This window comes from Triturus cristatus, chromosome 1_2, assembly GCF_964204655.1.
Source record: "Triturus cristatus chromosome 1_2, aTriCri1.1, whole genome shotgun sequence".
In the NCBI taxonomy this organism is placed as follows: domain Eukaryota; kingdom Metazoa; phylum Chordata; class Amphibia; order Caudata; family Salamandridae; genus Triturus; species Triturus cristatus.
Window position 1 is genome coordinate 989044132 of NC_140580.1, and position 18244 is coordinate 989062375.

The 18244-nt window shown below is 45.2% G+C and overlaps 1 protein-coding gene across 2 annotated transcripts in view; it reads right to left on the reverse strand.

Annotated features, from left to right (window-relative positions):
• The window catches only part of LOC146868543 (uncharacterized), a 152626-nt gene extending 135233 nt beyond the window's left edge, over nucleotides 1-17393 (reverse strand). The window contains exon 1 of one of the 2 annotated variants that reach the window (XM_085611112.1): nucleotides 17276-17393. Coding sequence is in view for 1 of the 2 variants with exons in the window: in XM_085611104.1 (XP_085467230.1) it covers nucleotides 16230-16480 (251 nt within the window). In the remaining variant the exon portion in view is untranslated. Of the gene's footprint in view, nucleotides 1-16229; nucleotides 16617-17275 lie in introns of those variants that run through there. The other variant, XM_085611104.1, reaches the window with a different exon arrangement.
• Nucleotides 17394-18244: the final 851 nt, after the last annotated feature.

Below are 18244 nucleotides of genomic sequence, written 5' to 3' on the forward strand. Positions count from 1 at the left end.
GGGATAAGAAAAATACAGGAAATGGGCTACTACTCAGATGGAGCACCAGTGTGGGACTCACCGGGAACGCCAGAATGTTTGCAGGATCAACTCAGCATTCCTCTAAAGAGAGCAGGGATTGAACGATGGGGAGATCTTATGGTGTCGAAAGAGGTGGTCCCATGGGAAATCTTGACAGCTAAGAAAGGGGGGTCCCTCTCAATGTTCAAATACCTAGAGTTGTTATCCTGGGGGGAGGCAAACAGGGGAGAGATTGGAGGAGGCACCTGGGACTATGAAAGGGAAATATAAAATGAGGCTCCAAAAAGGAAAGAAGTACCTGTCTGGTACCAGACCCTGGTGATATCAGAAGAAAAGAAGCAGAAAGCACCATACGAGATCTGGGCAGGTGATATTCAGCTGACAAAACCACAGCAAATGTGGCAAATGTCTTTTAATCTGCTGTATAAAGTGGTTAAACCAGCAAATCTGAAAAGTAACCACTTCTTTACAGCTAACAGATTATATTGGACACCGAGGAAACTGGCTAAATTCGTAAAATTAGTAGCCCCGAGATGCTATAGATGTGGAATGCTGAGTGCGGACGATCGGCACATGTTCTTTGAATGCCCCTCACTGCAGGTTTATTGGACGTTTGTGGAGAAAGTAATAAATGAAATTCTCTGCCCCAATATAAAAATTAGTTTAATGCTGGTAATGATGGGGGCGGAGGAGAACCCGGTTTCACCTTTATCGAAGAATAGGCAGGCCTTATTGTTTTACTTGATTCTTCTCGCCAGGAGAGAAATATGTAAGAAATGGACAGACACTGTACCGCCATTGGGGATGGAACGGCTTCAGGTGGTAAAATTCATTTGCAAAATGGACATAGGACTTCAAAACAGCGCACACTCTGAGATATGGGATGATTTGCTAAATTGGAATGGTATCATCAGATCATAAAAAGTTTTTGGGAGTCCTATGATTACACCTGCGTGGAACTAGCAACCAGGAAACTGGGTGGGCAGGTACGCAGGACTATTAAGATATTGCAAACAGCCTGGGGCGGTACAGGTTGGCTGGCTGGCTAGACATTGCAAACTACGGTGGTATGAGGACTAAATAACAATAATAAAAAATTAAAAATATTGAGCGGTGGACATGTGAATCTGTTAGTTGGAGGGATAGAAGAGGGGAGAGTCTAGAAAGTGTTATTTGAGAGATTATAGTAGTAAGAGGAGGTTTGGGATGAGTAAAAAGGAGAGACCTTTCTTACTCATTTACTAATTTTCACTTATTCTCACTCACTCTGACACATTCATTCTCACTCAGTTACGTTTACTCACTGTCACTTTTATTCAATCTTATTCACACTCCATTCTCTCTAACATGCTTCACACTCATTCTTATTCATTCTCACTCATACTGACTTTCACACACACATGCTCACAAATGAAAACAGCCCCCCGCTCACACCTGCACAGGCTTTCTCTCTCACACACAAACTCACTTCCACTGGCACGAACAGACACAACATGCATTTAAAAGTATTTTACTTTTAAGTCACCTCAGCGGTCAGCACATATCCTGTTACAGCTCCTGGGGTCTATTTTTACTCCACAAATAGTGAGTTGTAGACTATTATTCATTATTGGAATGATGAAAAATGCGCAGAAAACAGGAAGGGAAGAGACCCTACGCCCACAAGCGCGACCGCCCCAGTGTTCTTGGCACTGATTTCGTCACATGCAAAAAGAACAGATGCTGAATGGTATGCTGAAAACTGCCAAACATTCACCTCCAGTACAGAGATCCTGGCCTAAATCCTTTGTATTTTTGCTCACCGTGCCATTCTAGTTTAGATCCAGCCATATGCAAATCAGTCTTGGCCCTGTACCTCATGTAAACAGTCCAGCCCAAATTGCCAAGCCAGGTCCTCCCTGGACCGGAAACAAGCATCCTGGGACTGGTTTCAGGGTATCAGCCCTCATCAGCCAGACTAGCTTGAATCCAGTGGTGCACTGAGCACGGGACCCACGTCTGGGCATACCCTTCACACTTAGGGCGACTAATACAAAAAGAAGAGGTGATGGAAAGAATGCTGATTTTGTCACTTCAGATGCCATGGGATAGCAAAAGCACTGAGAAGGTTCCAAAGGACAATCCAGGAATCACAGCTGCGACCCACTGCAACTGTCCATTTGTCCATTTCCTCAACTCTCAACAATTCTTTCTATTGTGCTTTTATCATTAATCCTCTCTCTCTGTTTCATGAGTATCCCTCTGTCTCTCTGTCATCCTCTTCCGCTCTGTACTTTTGAGCTGTATCTTTCTCACCAGTCTCTCCTTTCTCTCAGATGTCTCTTTTTTACACATCGGCTGTCTCTTCTAGACTCTCTCTTTATCACCTTTGCCAGACCTCCCTCGTCCTTTATTTCTGTCTCTCTAATCTCTTCTTTTCTGTCTACCTGAAACATCTATTTTCCCTTCTCTGCAGACTCTTTTTCACCTGTATTTGTCACCACTTCTCACCTGTCTCTCTCTCTCTCAAACCAGTCTATATGTATCCCTCCAACATCCCCACAGACACACAGATGTCTTTTTCTCTCTATGTCTCACCTGTCTGTCTAGTTTGTCTTCTTCCTCTCTTCTGGACTCTTCATATTCTCTCTCGCCTGCTGGGCCTTTGCTCAACTATTATTTTCTGTTTGAGCACACCACCTTAACCATACGCTGTGAAGGCAGCTCAGGCCAGAGCCCCCACTTCAGGAATGGTGGCAGCATTTTGTTTTATTGCAGTGTTCAGAGTTTCACAGCTGAATGTATTTATGTCAGGTTCCTAGCACTCCTTTATCGACCGCTTACACAAGTGGTCGTAGGGGTTGTGCTAGAGGTGGCAAGTGGGAAGCCAGGGGTTCCAGCTGTGACCTCTTGTGACCTCTAAATGATGGCCACGTTTCCCAGATCCATGCGTGTTGTGCTGCTCCAGTCCAGGTTTTTAATTTGAATTCTGGGACGTGTAGTTTATATTATTCCATATTAAATAGGAGTACACGTCCCAGAATTCACATAAAGAAACCTGGACTGGAATATCACATAATCCATGGATGTGGGAAATGCGGAAGCTATGCTCCTGTATTGTTGGATTTGTATAGTACTTACAACCTCTGTTTGGAGTGCTGAAGTCCTTACCCACACAGGTTGCAAGCTCCAGCATATGGGGTGTGACGTTGGACAGATGTTTTTGTTTGAGCCTTTGACGGAAGTGTTCATAACAGGCATGAAGACCACTGAGGTGAGACTCAATTATTTTGAATTAGTGCTTGCTCCTACCTGGACCTTGGTGGGGGACGCTTGGCTGTGTGGCGCCCGAGGCTTTATTGGCGATTCCTGCTGGGGTGGCTGCTGCGGTCCTCGTGGTAACGGAGGCAGGAGACTACAGCCCCCAGAAGCCCCTGCAGTTGCCCCGCCCCAAACATTCTCGCTTCCGCGCCCGGAGGCGCTCATAAGCCCGAGGCTTTATTGGCGATTCCTGCTGGGGTGGCTGCTGCGGTCCTCGTGGTAAGGGAGGCAGGAGACTACAGCCCCCAGAAGCCCCTGCAGTTGCCCCGCCCCAAACATTCTCGCTTCCGTGCCCGGAGGCGCTCATAAGCGGAAGGCTCCCTCCGAGTCGCGGGACGCGCGCGGGACCGGCCGGGCTAAGCCCGGGCAAAGGGCGGGCCGTCTGTGGCCGTCCGGGGCCGATCGAGGCCGGGCTGGGCCACGGATTTTCGTTGTTAGTCGCTGAAGTTCTTAGACGTTTAGCTCAAGTGAGATTCATGTATATTGTGGACTCTATATGACGTTGCATTAGTGTTATCATCCATGCTGCGTATTCCGGAACCCTTGTATTAGGTAATTTTTATTTTGCCGCTGGGGGAAGTTGCTTATTGATTCATCCTTATTGCAAAGCTATATCACCCAGTATTGAGCATGCCAACTGCTAAGCATGACAAGTTTTTATCTGGGGTTGGCCCTATTGATAATTACTTGGTCAAAATTGTAAATAAAATTAACAACGATCGGAGAACCTCACTTGGCAAAGGGAGCCCATCTGCCTCTCCGCAAGCAATTTTTAATCCTTTGGAGGAAACCACAGATGATACACTCGATCTGGCCGACAGGGCGGCTACAACGGTTGAAGCTTTGGTTCATCCTGAGCCTCAAGAGGATCTCCAAGATACATCCGTCGTTGATATAGAGGAAGCACTACTTACCCCTAGACCAGTGAGAGCATGTAGGAAACAACAAAGTAAACGAGGGGGTAAGCATAGTAAAAAAAGAGTGGAAGCTTCCCATTCAGGTCAAATTAGCTGTCCTGTTGGAATTGCCCCACAGGAAGGAAATATTGCAGCCAGTATTAACTTATCTCCGGAGCAATTTGCTTCACTGGTATGTACCTTAGAAGCCAACCTTGTGGCCAAAATAACTGAGTACATCCAACCTCTTGTGCTTCAATTAGATATTGCTACCTCGGAAGTTAAGAGGCTTGGAGACCTTGTAGCGACCCACCTGGCCATGGCCGAAAGAGCGAAGGCAGCTGTAAAGGATTCTGGCGGAGTTGAGCAGGGAACCATTCATGATAATCTGCAGCCCCCTTCCCAGCTTACAACCGCTCCTAAAATCGTTCCCCCTGATCTCACATTACCTATTGGTCCTTCTATACAACCCTCTCTTGGATCTGATGGTTTTTCAAGTCTTAGACAGGGAAAAACAAACGGCTTCATGAATCTTCCCCCTGATTGCGCTCCATACGTGGTTGTCTTAACAAATGTTCCTCCTCCTGATAGCCACTCTGCCCAGTTTTATGAGGAATCGCATGAGTCACTAAAAAATAAAACAGTGTCATGGCTTAATAGAAGATGTGGCTTCCCGGTTAGTTTCTCAGATCAAATTCTATTAACTAGAAGGATTAACTGGATTGGCCCGTCCCGAAAAACCTGTAATGGGGACTGTGTGATAGTAAATTTTAAACACCCCCAACATGCTGCTACAGTATTGTTACGGGCAGCTTCATTGGCCTATGACGCAAATAGTGTCTGTGCGCGCCCCCTGGGTTACTTTTACACGCAGTTAATTAAAGCACCTTTTAATCGTGGGAGAGTTAGACCTTACACCTTTAACCAGCCCCGGTCCCTTGCTATGCCACAAATCTAAATTGATGACAATCCCTGTGGGAACGGTTTTAACATCTTCACTCACAATAGATTTGGGGTACTTATGGACCTAGAGGCTTGTGACTGACGTGAGGATTCTGAGGGCCAGGGAAGGGATAGTTCGGTTGAGATTGGATCCATGAAATCTGTTCAAACATTATTGAGTATCGAAAACTCTCTATGTAATTTGGCAAGTATCCCCAATGGTGTGGGGGAAAGGGTAAAGTTGATAAGTTGGAACATTGCAGGCTTGCGGTCAAAAAGGGACGATTGCGACTGGTTACATTTTGTTAAACAGTATGATATCGTCGCTTTCCAAGAGACTTGGGATAAGGATTGTGACTTTTGGATTGATGGTTATACTTCCTTTTTTGTCCCTGCCTTGAGCTCGACAGCAGGGAGAGACAGAGGAGGTCTTATGTTCCTGGTTTCAGTAAATATTACAGGAAGAGTTTTAAAGGTTGATTGTACCTCCCATAATTGCCTTATCTTGGAAGTAAGTTTGGCAAATAACACTAAACTAATTCTTGGCAACTGTTATAATTCGCAGCTTGGGGAGTTTCCTAATGAGCATCTTTATTTTTTGTTAAACTTTTTAGAATCCTATAAGGAAAATCAAACAACTTTCTGTCACTATATTTTGATGGGAGATTTTAATGTACATTTATGTAGTCTAAATTGCCATTACAGAGATAATGATGGCCCAGATTTCACATCCCCTCAACATTTTGAACATAGCTCTAAGGGGGAAGCATTGGAGTCTCTCTTGTCCAATAATGAATTGTTTGAGCCAGGGTTTTTTGATAAGAGTAACCGTGTTCCCACGTACATTGCTAGGGATTGTGAATCTATAATTGACTATATATATTTATCTTCAGAGCTTTTAAAATATGTGATTTTTTATAATGCTATACGTTCATCCTTTAGTGACCACAATCCGGCGGTAATTGATTTGGCTAATGATTTTTCCCTCCTGGATAAAACAGTTTGTCCCCTTACTACTCCCGATGTAATAATTAAAGACCAGGGGAGGAGATTAAACTGGAGCAAGGTCACCCCTGAAGACTTTCTTCACACTATTATAACTAAGGTTGGCTCGGATTTAAACATATGTTCAGACCCGCTCAATTATGGAGGGGATGTAATATCGTCTTATGAAGCTATCTGTTCCCAAGTGGCTATTGAACTTACAACTGATAGCCGAGTTGTTAAAAATAAACTTGCATTTGGATGGTTTGACCATAATTGCTCCAAAGCCCATAACTTACTTAAAAAGGCTCTGAATGATAGCCCAAGGAACAAATGTCTAGTCACTCAGCTAAGGAAAGATTATTCTAAAGCAGTCCAGGTTCGTAAAAAGGAAATTAAACAAGATGCGTGGACTGCTTTAATGGATAATGCCACTTTGAAAGATAGCTCCAAGTTTTGGGCAATTGTTAATACTCCCCTGTTTGCTGGTACCCAGAACTCTGTACTAGAACTTAATATTTCAGAGAAGGACTGGTTATGCCATTTTGAAAAAATCTATGGGAGTAAGTTATTTTAGCTAGAGTAACGAGCTGGGCGACGGAGAAAGATATATTAACCGATGCCCAGTATGGCTTTAGATCGGGGAGAGGCACTGAAGACCAATGTCTTAACTTACATCTAATTGTATCTAAATACACGAAAGCTGTAGGGGGCTCGATCTTTTTAGGCTTTATGGATCTGTCCACGGCCTTTGATCTGGTCAACAGGTCAAGGCTGTGGGACATGCTTTTGGAACTGGGGCGTGTTCCTCGTGCATTTCCTGGCAGACCTACATAAAGATTTGAGAGCGTCAATAAGGATGCCGCAGGAGGGGAAATGTACCGCTAGTTTTAAGTCTGGAAGAGGGGTGCGCCAAGGCTGTATCCTTGCTCCCATGTTGTTTACTTTGTATATAAACTCCTTGGAAGAAAACCTTTTAACAGCTACACTTGATATCCCGCGAATGGGAGGTACATCTATTCCCGTACTCCTCTATGCAGATGATGCAGTTTTATTGGCCCGGACTCCTCTCGGTCTACAAAGATTATTGGATTCCTTTGGGGATTTTATGAAATCGCTGGACCTTGTGGTCAATAACGGTAAATCGCACATCATGCTGTTAGGGAAGGGGAAAAAGTATGCTAAAACCTTTTACTGTGGCGGGGAAGTAATTACTAGGATGAAAGTTTTTACCTACTTGGGAGTTGTTTTTGACGAAAAAGGAACCTGGGCACCGCAACTCTCTACAAAGGTAAAAGCTGTGAGAAACTCCTCCGCTGCAATATCAGGTTTTGTAAAAAGACTGGGAGGAAAACCTTGTGAGGCTATTCTAGCTATATATAAAGCTAAAACTATCTCAATTGCTAGGTATGGGGCTGCAATATGGGGGTACATAAAACCCGAGCCCTTACGAAGAGAAGAAAATAAATTTCTACGTGTCGTTCTTGGCCTCCCACAACCTATAGCTTCTCATTCGGTTCATCTTGAGTTGGGGATAGGCTATATTTCAGATATAATAAAAATAGCCCCAATCCTGTTATGGATTAGAATCTGGATAAATCCGAATCTTACATTAAATCATAAAATCTTGAAGGATTGCATTAATTTAGACAATATGAAGGATATTCAGTGGCTGTGTTAAAATGTTATCTATAAAAATGGGGCGTCCAGAGATTTTTACTAACCCCGAAGGTTTATGTAAAGCTGATCTAAAGTGGGTTAAAATTAATTACATCAAGATCAGCGACGCTGAGCGAGAAGCCCTAGAATTGAGTAAATCTACTGTGAGGGCTCACTTTCAGCTCATTTTGTCCTTCACTATGCAACCTTATTTGTCTATTGTCACAAACTCATTTCATAGATGGCTATTGACAAAATTTCGCTTTAACCAGATCCACTTAGTATTAAGTGATCAACAGGGATGGTTCAGGCCGGAAGACACGGCTCCCTGTAAATGTGACGACTTCTCTTCCCAAGATACCATGCATTTTTTGTTCTTTTGCCCACTGTATCGTGATGCAAGAAAAAGGTTTATTTTCCAAATATTGAAAGAGAAAGCATTTATTCAGACCAAACCTGCTTTACTGTTTTTACAATTAATGGAATCCCCTGTAACCATGTTTGGTGTTGCTAGTTTTCTCGTTGCATCTATTAGGAGTAAGAGGAATAGACAGGTAGCCCCACCGGAGGAAATCAATTAGTTTTTATAAAATTTACTGATTGTGATCAATTGTTTTTAATCAATGCAAACGTTTTTAATGTTCATAACCGTATTTATACTGTATAGCATACTTCTATGATTTTAAATGATCGAATAAAGTTGTTTTGATTGATTGATTGACCACTGAGGTGCAGTTATCGTGTCATGGGACACAGCACTTCGTGGGGTTATGGATGCATGAATGTGAGAAATAAGACATGCACATTGTAATTAAAATAAAAACTAAACCATGTAGAGAGCTACATAGCACCAGCCTAGCAACAAGCGCAGACGGATGCTGGGGATATGTACGCAAAAAAATGGGGGCAATCAGAGAAGGCCCAGTAATCCATATGGCAATGAGAGCCAGGCAGAGATGCTGTCGACTGAGTAAAAGGATGCCAAAAGGACCAGAATGGGAATTGGTGACATGAGCAGTAGGCATGCACTTTCTTCATTTTTAAAAGACAGAGATACTGCCTGCCTTATTGTTGAACAAATACATCCTATGAATGAGGAAGGTAGTGCAAAATAAATAAAGGCCAGCAAACTGAGCAGAAACTACACAATCTTGAAAAGGTCCAGATTCCACCTAGTCCTATTAGGTTAAGGGAAGCCAAAATTTTGAGCAGGGGTTCATGCTCTAATCTCACAAAGGCATACGAGAACCAGTCATACGTGTCCTACTCTGGTTGTGGTTCAGACCCTGGCCAGACTCACACTCTGAACATGCAATAGAAAAAGCACTTGGTAGGTGGCTGCTCTGACAGCAGAAGAGGGAACTGGCCTGCTTTGTGTTACTTTTCTATATATATATATGTGTTTGTGCTTCTATAAATATTTATCTATAGATATCATGTTACATAATGAATCCAAATATTTATTTTACATTCTATTCATTTTTTTACTATTTCAAATATTTTACCATACACACACACCCATATACATATATATATACAATGAATATATATATATTCATAGTAAGATATTCAAAATAGTATATATAAATGTAAAATAAGTGAGTCAGTAAGAGTGAGTGTCAGTGAGTGAGAGTGAGTCTGTCAGTCTGTGAGAGTGAGTGGGAGAGTCTGTCAGTGAGAGTCTGTCAGTCAGTGACTAAGTCAGTGAGAGGGAGTCAGTCAGTCAGTGAGAGAGATTCTGTCAGTCAGTGAGAGAGAGTCTGTCAGTCAGTGAGAGTGAGTCAGTCAGTCAGTGAGAGAGAGTGGGAGAGTCTGTCAGTGAGAGTCTGTCAGTCAGTGAGAGTCTGTCAGTGAGAGTGAGTGAGTCAGTCAGTGAGAGAGTGGGAGAGTAAGTCAGTGAGAGAGTGTGTCAGTGAGAGTGAGTCAGTCAGTGAGAGTCTGTCAGTGAGAGTGAATCAGTGAGAGTGAGTCAGTGAGAGTGAGTGAGTCAGTCAGTCAGTGAGAGTGAGTGGGAGAGTCAGTTAGTGAGTGAGGGAGTCTGTCAGTGAGAGTCTATCAGTGAGGGTCTGTCAGTGAGAGTGAGTGAGTCAGTCAGTGAGAGAGAGTTTTGAGAGTCAGTTAGTGAGAGAGTGGGAGAGTCAGTCTGTGAGAGTCTGTCAGTGAGAGTCTGTCAGTGAGAGTCTGTCAGTGAGAGTGAGTAAGTCAGTCTGTCTGTCAGTGAGAGTCTGTCAGTGAGAGTCTGTCAGTGAGTCAGTCTGTGAGAGAGGGGAGTGTCACTGAGAGTCTGTCAGTGAGAGTGAATCAGTGAGAGTCAGTCGGTGAGAGTGAGTCAGTGAGTAAGTGAGAGTGAGTCAGTCAGTCAGTGAGTGAGAGTGAGTCAGTCAGTCAGTGAGAGATAAAGAGTGGGAGAGTCTGTCAGTGAGAGTCTATCAGTGAGAGTCTGTCAGTGAGTGAGAGTGAGTCTGTCAGTCAGTGAGAGTGAGTCTGTCAGTCAGTGAGAGAGAGTGAGAGAGTCTGTCAGTGAGAGTCTGTCAGTCAGTGAGAGTGAGTCTGTCAGTCAGTGAGAGTGAGTCAGTCAGTCAGTGAGAGGGAGTGGGAGAGTCTGTCAGTGAGAGTCTGTCAGTCAGTGAGAGTCTGTCAGTGAGAGTGAGTTAGTCAGTGAGAGTCTGTCAGTGAGAGTGAGTCAGTCAGTCAGTGAGAGAGTGGGAAAGTCAGTCAGTGAGAGAGTATGTCAGTGAGAGTGAGTCAGTCAGTGAGAGTCTGTTAGTGAGAGTGAGCCAGTCAGTCAGTGAGAGTGAGTGAGACAGTGAGAGAGTGAGAGAGTGACAGTGAGAGTCTGTCAGTGAGAATGAGTAAGTCAGTCTGTCAGTGAGAGTCTGTCAGTGAGAGTCTCTCAGTGAGTCAGTCAGTGAGAGAGGGGAGAGTCAGTGAGAGTCTGTCAGTGAGAGTGAGTCAGTGAGAGTCAGTCAGTCGGTCAGAGTGAGTCAGTCAGTGAGTGAGAGTGAGTCAGTCAGTCAGTCAGTGAGAGTGAGTGAGTCAGTGAGAGAGAAAGAGTGGGAGAGTCAGTGAGTGAGAGAGAGTCTGTCAGTGAGAGTCTATCAGTGAGAGTCTGTCAGTGAGAGTGAGTGAGTGAGTCAGTCAGTGAGAGAGAGTGGGAGAGTCAGTTAGTGAGAGAGTGGGAGAGTCAGTCAGTGAGAGTCTGTCAGTGAGAGTCTGTCAGTGAGTCTGTCCGTGAGAGAGAGTGAGTGAGTGAGAGAGTGGAAGAGTCCGTCAGTGAGAGAGTGGGAGAGTGTCAGTGAAAGTGAGAGTCAGTGTGAGTGAGAGAGTCAGTGAGAGTGAGAGAGTCAGTGTGAGTGAGAGAGTCAGTGTGAGTGAGAGTGTCAGTGTCAGTGAAAGTGTGAGAGAGTGAGAGTCTGTGAGAGTATCAGTGAGAGTGAGAGTCTGTGAGAGTGTCAGTGAGAGTGTGATAGTCAGTGAGAGTGAGTCAGCCATAAATGCAAGGCATTTGCAGTTAGGGTTAGTACTCTAAAGCTCAACTTTCATTGTGACAATGGTTCGAATGTAAAACCCGTACTTGTTTGCAGAGTTTAACGATTTGTGGCTATTCCTAATGCTCTGAGGATACAACATTATTATATGCAAATAAATACATGCAGAACAAATAAAAGAAACAATTATAGTGAAGACTTGAATCGGCATGTTCTGAAAACCTGTAATTTCCCATCTTTCAAAAGAGCACAAGCAGCAGCTGTTTTAAAGCACTCATGCTTGTGCTCGTCATTGCTAATTTATATTAATTGATTTCATTTTAAAGTAATTCAATTAAGATAGAGAGACAGCACATCGGGTAAGGATTACAACGCACCTGAGAAAACACGTTAAACTCTTAACTTGTCAAGCCTGGGAGTGAAGCGTGCGTGCGCGAGCTTGTGCGTAGTCTTCACTTTTTCAAGCACTGCACTCGTGCTTGGGGCACACCGCTGCGTGCTCCCGCAAGGTGGATGCCGCCACAAGCACGAGTGCAGTGCTTGGAATAGTGAAGAACGACGGCTAAAGGCCCTCCTAAGCAGCGCATGTGCGCTGCGTAGGCGAGACCTAAAAATGAGGAGAAATTAAAACATTTCTCCTTGTTTCGCCTCGCTACACCACCACTGGGGTAGCATAGCATTCTCCCGCATTTCCAGGTTTATAATTGCTCGTAAATCTAGAAATGCATCAGTGGACATTGGTGTTGCGTGGGAACACCCACAGCAACACCCTTGTCACACCCCTATCACGTAAAATGTTGGAAAAGAAAACATTTCTGGTGTTTTTACCAAAAGCATTGTCTTTTCCAGTAGCGCGGATGACCTGAGGTATTCCACCCCACTGGGAAGGGAGTGGTGGATGTCAACGGGCCATCTGTACTAAAACAGTTCAAACCCACCAAATCCATGCAGGCTAATTTCCTGGCCTACGAGAATTGACAACAAGCTTCAGGGATATGATGGCCACATTGTACTAACTTCTTTGTTCTGTGGTTGTAGGAGACGTCTTCAGTTCCGTGGAGCCCCATGGATGGTAGATTTGTGGGACCGGGAAACTGTGAAAAGCACAGTGATCAAGGACAGGTGGCAGCTGCTGCTAATGGCCATGCACAGCCAAGAGAAACAGTTACCAAACATGGTCTATGTCGATGAGGGCTAGAGAAAGAATTCAAAATTTTAGGTAGTACAGAAAAGATAGATGAGAAGATAGAGAGAAGAGGTTCTACAAACGGGGAGAAGATTTACAGAAAGGAAGGAGAGTAAAGAGAAAAATGCAAGAGAGAGAGAGAGAGAGAGAGAGAGAGAGAGAGAGCTTAAAGGAGCAAAATGAGAGTTCACTACTCATGGAGAAAAGGTGATTGGGGATTGTAAGTGGACTTTATAGTTTACCATGTTTTGGCCAATCCAAATCATCCAAAGTGATTTCAATGCACAATTTTGCATTTTATTTTCTAAAAAGTATTTTAGTGTAAGATCTAAAAATCACATTGCATAATGTTCTTTATAGCGCTAATAAGTTCTAACCATTTCTATCTCATCCACGTTGTGTTTTGCAAATTGCTTAACAATGGCACCCCTTTTGGTCGGGTGGTGGATATTCCCTTGGTGCTCGATCCCCAGATAGTCTTGCTGGGTATTATGGAAACAGTGGGTGACACCAGAGCAGTCCGTTCTTTGACTGCAACAGCGTATATGGTGGCCAAGAAAGATCTCACCAGGCACTGGAGGGATGCACGAGCACCCGGAGCGTGGCACTGAGAAAGCTTGTGTATAAGGTGAGTGGGTCCCCCAGAAATACAACTGAATATGGAGGCATGGGTCTGGACTGGGGACATGGGGTTCATTGGTTAAGATGTTTTTTGATTTACAATGTTTAACTACTATTGCAATGGTGATATATGTCATGCTTATTGCAAATGTGTACCTCTGCAATCCATTTGCACATTTACAAGTGCTCTATTGCTGCCATGTGTCCAGGATCCGGTGGTCTTGTGGATGTTGTTGTTAAAATTCAACCAAAATTGTGTTATTAAAAAAATGCAATGGCACTCCTTGTTATTTGTTGCTATCTGCTGTTGGTGGCAAGCACGGACGTCTTCTCTGTAAATGCATTTCAGCCACGTCTACATTTTCTGGTATAGACGCTGGAAAGTGCAACCTACTTGCCGAGAAGTCCAAGTTCTTTTAAGGAGGTGATTTGGCTTTCTTGTGTACATTTAAAGATGGCAGTCTCTGTTTCATAACATGAAGCTTGACTTTTATCTGCGCCTATAGTAATAGAGGGCCAATCCATCTGCAAGTAATTCTTTTCCATTTCTAGTACACATGGCAGGCTACCATGCTTTCTACATTCAGCAATCAGAAAAGTGCTTGGTCATCCAAGCACAGGTAGCCACATAAAGAGTACCACGTAGAGGATTCTATGCAAGGAGTCTGCTGCATGTGATAGCAACATGTCCCATGTCAGTTATGTCAATATTTTAAACCCTGCCTTTACATGGAAAAGAAATACCACTACATATATCAGAATGAAAAGTGATTGTTTTACTTTGAAATGGACATACACGAGAGGAGAAAACTAGAACCCCCTGGATTTGTCTCTGCAGAGATTCCAAACCTGTGAGCAAGGATACCACATAAATCCATGTGACCATGGATTTAGTGCGCTAGCCCCTCGATTTTTGCAGTAATGTAGTACTTTCTGGGAGTTATAATTCTGATTAATGCCAGTTGATCCAACTGAACTTAACACTTCCGAAACCACTGATCTACAAAACAAATAGCCACGGATCTAAACATTTGGCTCTCTCTCTCGGCAGCAGGTACATTAACCCGCAGAACTATCTTCCCTTTCATGAAAATGGTATACTGCTTTTCCATTTTCTTTTCTATTGAACGAAACCTGTAACAAATGCAACTGCCAAGCCCAGTCGCCCACGCCAAACACATTTTATCCTTAGCCTGCATTAGAAAAATGTATTCTAAGCCCCAATCTCTCTCGCTCTACACATGGTCCTGGCTCACTGGAAGAATATCAAGACTTGCTTGTGCATAAGGGCATGACATTTACTATATGTAGCCCCAGAGGACAGAGTTCAGCCCTGCACTCCCTACAGCTGGTTTCCATGTCCACCCTCATCCTTCTACCCAGGAGGGAGGCTCTTGCCTAGCTACAGATTGGCTAATTAGGCTGCATCTGGATTCATTCATACAGTTGATACAGGTTGAAAACAACAGAGTGCACCCGCGTGCCCCTGTTTAAAAAGGTTATTGCAAAGTACTACAGCAAGACAGAAAAAAATGAATATAGTTGATGAGTGTGAAAACAAAGCAAACGACGTCACAATAATGAATGTAAAAACAACAGCACGAACCACAGAGCACAACCCGCGAGCATGGAATTTGATGGGGGCGGGGGGGAACACACAAAGGAGAGATGGAAAACACATGCATTCTCATGGTCTGCTTAAATGAAAAGAAAAAAAAGCTTCCCTAAAAGTGATCAGACAAAGCACAGAAGTCAGCCAATCAATGACGTAGGTAAAGAGGCAATGCTCCATTGGAGAGACAAACACAAGAGTGACAAACTGGGACACCAGTAAGAAGCAGGCAAATGAGAGTGACAAGAAACCCAACCAATGGTAAGCAATGATGCTGCTGGAGTGACAACTGTATTATTATTTAAGAGAAATAGTATTGTACTTTTGTGCACAAATATTGTTAGCTCTCTTGAGCAGGGTTGAGACCGGTTAACAACCCTCCTCTGAAAAACATTGTTACGTGGTAGTGACATTTGTAAAGCAAATTATGTGAGAAATGACAAGGAAAATGTTGCCATGGAACGTGATCGACCATCCCATGTCAAGGGCATTTTAATGTCTGGTGTTATATGTAAGAATATTGAGTACTAAATATCATCCTATAAAAATACTATGGCCTAAATATCAAGATTCAAATATTTTCTGTGTTAGTATGTTTAAGGAAGCATAGATTTACTGTTTCTAACTTCACATCCTTGTACCACCAAGGCATATAGCAGCAAGAAGCATATATGTGGAGTTAAGTATAGGAAACCTATACCTATGCATATATACTTATCTTCACAATATGTTGGTACGCAATATTTTGGCCAAAATATTTTGGTGCACGGCATTGGACGGCGGCCATTCATCGAATATCGAATGCATCAAAACTGAAGGCCCTTCTATGCCAAGGACCCCTGTCTGCTGGGACTCTGGGCGGTGGCCAGAGACAATGAGGGAGTGCCAAGGGGCAGCAGGGATCTTCCAGCCATCGATCCTTGAGCTCCAGCATCACCTCCGCATCATTACACCGACCGTGGGCATTACATTCAACTCATTTACAACTGGAACCTCCATCGCAATGGCTTTGTGATGCGATCGTGTTCCGCACCGAGTTTTTACCCCGTCCAAAATAAAGAGGACAAAGTGCATCATTTATACCCAAGGCAAGGTGGGTATTAGGCCCCCAAGTGCGGGTGAACAACACTTTCAATGCAATAGAAAAAAATGAAAATACGTCTTGCCTTCGAGAGAGTGGCAAGAGATTATTCGTTGGCGGTGCTACACCGTACAAGTGCGCCCAGTCATGCAAATCCATCCATCCATCCGTGCATCCATCCATCCGTCCATCCATCCATCCATCGGTCCATCCTTCAATCCATCCATCGTCCATCCGTGCATCCATCCATCCATCCATCGGTCCATCCTTCAATCCATCCATCCGTCCATCCATCAGTCCATCCATCAATCCATCCATCGTCCATCCGTGCATCCATCCATCCATCCGTCCATTCATCCACCCGTCCATTCCCCCCACCACGACCCATCTCTCCACCCATCCTTCCTTCTGCAAAGCCTGCAAAGGAGCCCTCACTCACCTGACATCGGGAGCCCCCAGGAAGCGGCCCAGCGCCTCCAGGTACAGCTGGCACTTGGGGTTTCCCAGCAGGACCTGCAGCAGCCGGCCCTTCTCCTCCTGCAGAGCGCACAGCAGGCCCTCCACTGCTTGGAGACCCTCACCCGGGTCCGAAGACAGCAGCAAGGGCAGGAGGGCACCCAGCTCCACCGATGGGGTCTTCTGCACCATCTTCCCCTCTCCCATGCCCCCTCTTCCTGCCCATGCCTTCATGGCCTCAGGCTGGCACCTGTCACCCGTCCCCCAGCCTCCCGCTACCTGCGAAGGGTCTATCCATGCTAGGGGGGCGTGTTCAGAAGATGCTGTCTGCAGTCACTTCTTATACACCGGAAGGACCTGGCTGGGGTGACATAAAACAAACACGCTCTGCTTGGACTAGTTTCAATGCAGGCTTTTAAGGCCAACCGTAGATAATTGGGGGGCTTCTCGTGTAAGAACACAAGGTGCCGGGGAAACGTTTGCTTCGAATCAGTGAACTCGTGAAGGCGCGTGTGGAACACTGAAGAGTGGGTCTGCGGTGGCAAAGAGTGCCGTAGTCTACATCGAGCTCCGGCAGTGCCTGAGGCATGGGCGCTGCAGTGCCTAGAAGCTCTTCCTGCCCTCTCCCCAAGTGCTCTCAGGACATCTTAGGATTCTTCTGCGCCCTCGTGACCCCTGGGTATCTATCCCGAAGGCAGCAGGAGTACGTGACAGGAAACTACAAACTGTGCGGCTGTACCGCCCTTCTCCACCCCGTCCCCCCACCCCCGCCACCTTACAGATGTAGCCCCCCTTCTCCCCCAACCGAGCTCCCTTCTTCCAAACTCCGTGGACCGTCTTGCTCAACTCTGCCACTCTGTGGCCTCAACCCCCTTCTCCACCACCCCGCTCCGCACCTCGCAGAAGCAGCTACCTTCTAAACGCTGCCTTTGCAGCCCCTCCTCTTTAACTTTGAGGTAAGTAAACCCACGCCCCCCGCTCCCCCTAGCCATCTCGTCCCCCTTTAACTTTGTGTGGAAGTGAACTCACAAGAAGGCTTCTCCACCTCGCCGCTCAGGCGGGCAGGCAGGCCCCTCTCTCCTGGGGCTGTCCCGGCTCCCGCTCACATAAGATTAATGCCCTCCGTGCCGTCCAATCAGGGCAGCGCTGCCCTTGGAGACCTGGGAGCGAGCCAGTTCAATTAGCAACAGCCCTTTGTGCCCCGTGTTGTCGCCGTAGAGTTTTCTTTTAATCAGAACAGTCTACAACTTGTGAAAGTAAACAACTCTCACAGGCGTACTTACTACTTCCACAACGCAAGAACTGCCAGAAAAGTTATTTGCACCAGGCCGAGAACATTTTCTTTAACGGCCGCGATATTGCACAGTGGCGCAGAGTTTCCTGGCTGTGCAAACATTCAAAGGGGCTCTAAAAAAATTAAGACTTTGATTAGGGGTATCTCATAGATGTGTGCTCCTTGCATACAGTGTCGAGTTATGAATAATCTGTGCACGTAAATAATGTTGTCTGAGTCCTACCACATTCTGCACGTGAGCGTAAAACAATATGCAGTCCAGTGGATGTGGCGTCGGTTGCTTTTTTTGTTGCAGTGTTGTATCGTACGAACCTGCTGCCTTTTTCTCGGTATTGCAGTTTCCTGGGCGTTACTTGAGCCCAATCTACATTCAGGGCTCGAGTCGGGGTACCACGCGGGTGGACGGCGTCCCCCCACTTATTTTACCAGGTTTTTCCGGGTGGACGCCGTCCCCCCTGCCCAAAAGCTGGACAGCATTGTGTGAGCAGAGAGCCCGGGTGGGAGGGAAGTTTCCCGTAAATTACCAAAGATATGCTAATATTTGTAATTGGAGACTTTAAGAGGCACCGGTGGTGTGTGCAGGCTGGAGTGATTGGGAGGCGGAGCGAGCAGGCGTTGGCGGTTAACGCTTGGAATGTGTGTCCTTCTGTATCTTGTGCACTTTTGAGCACTTCGTTGTGCAACTGGGGCACCCCCTCGGGGGA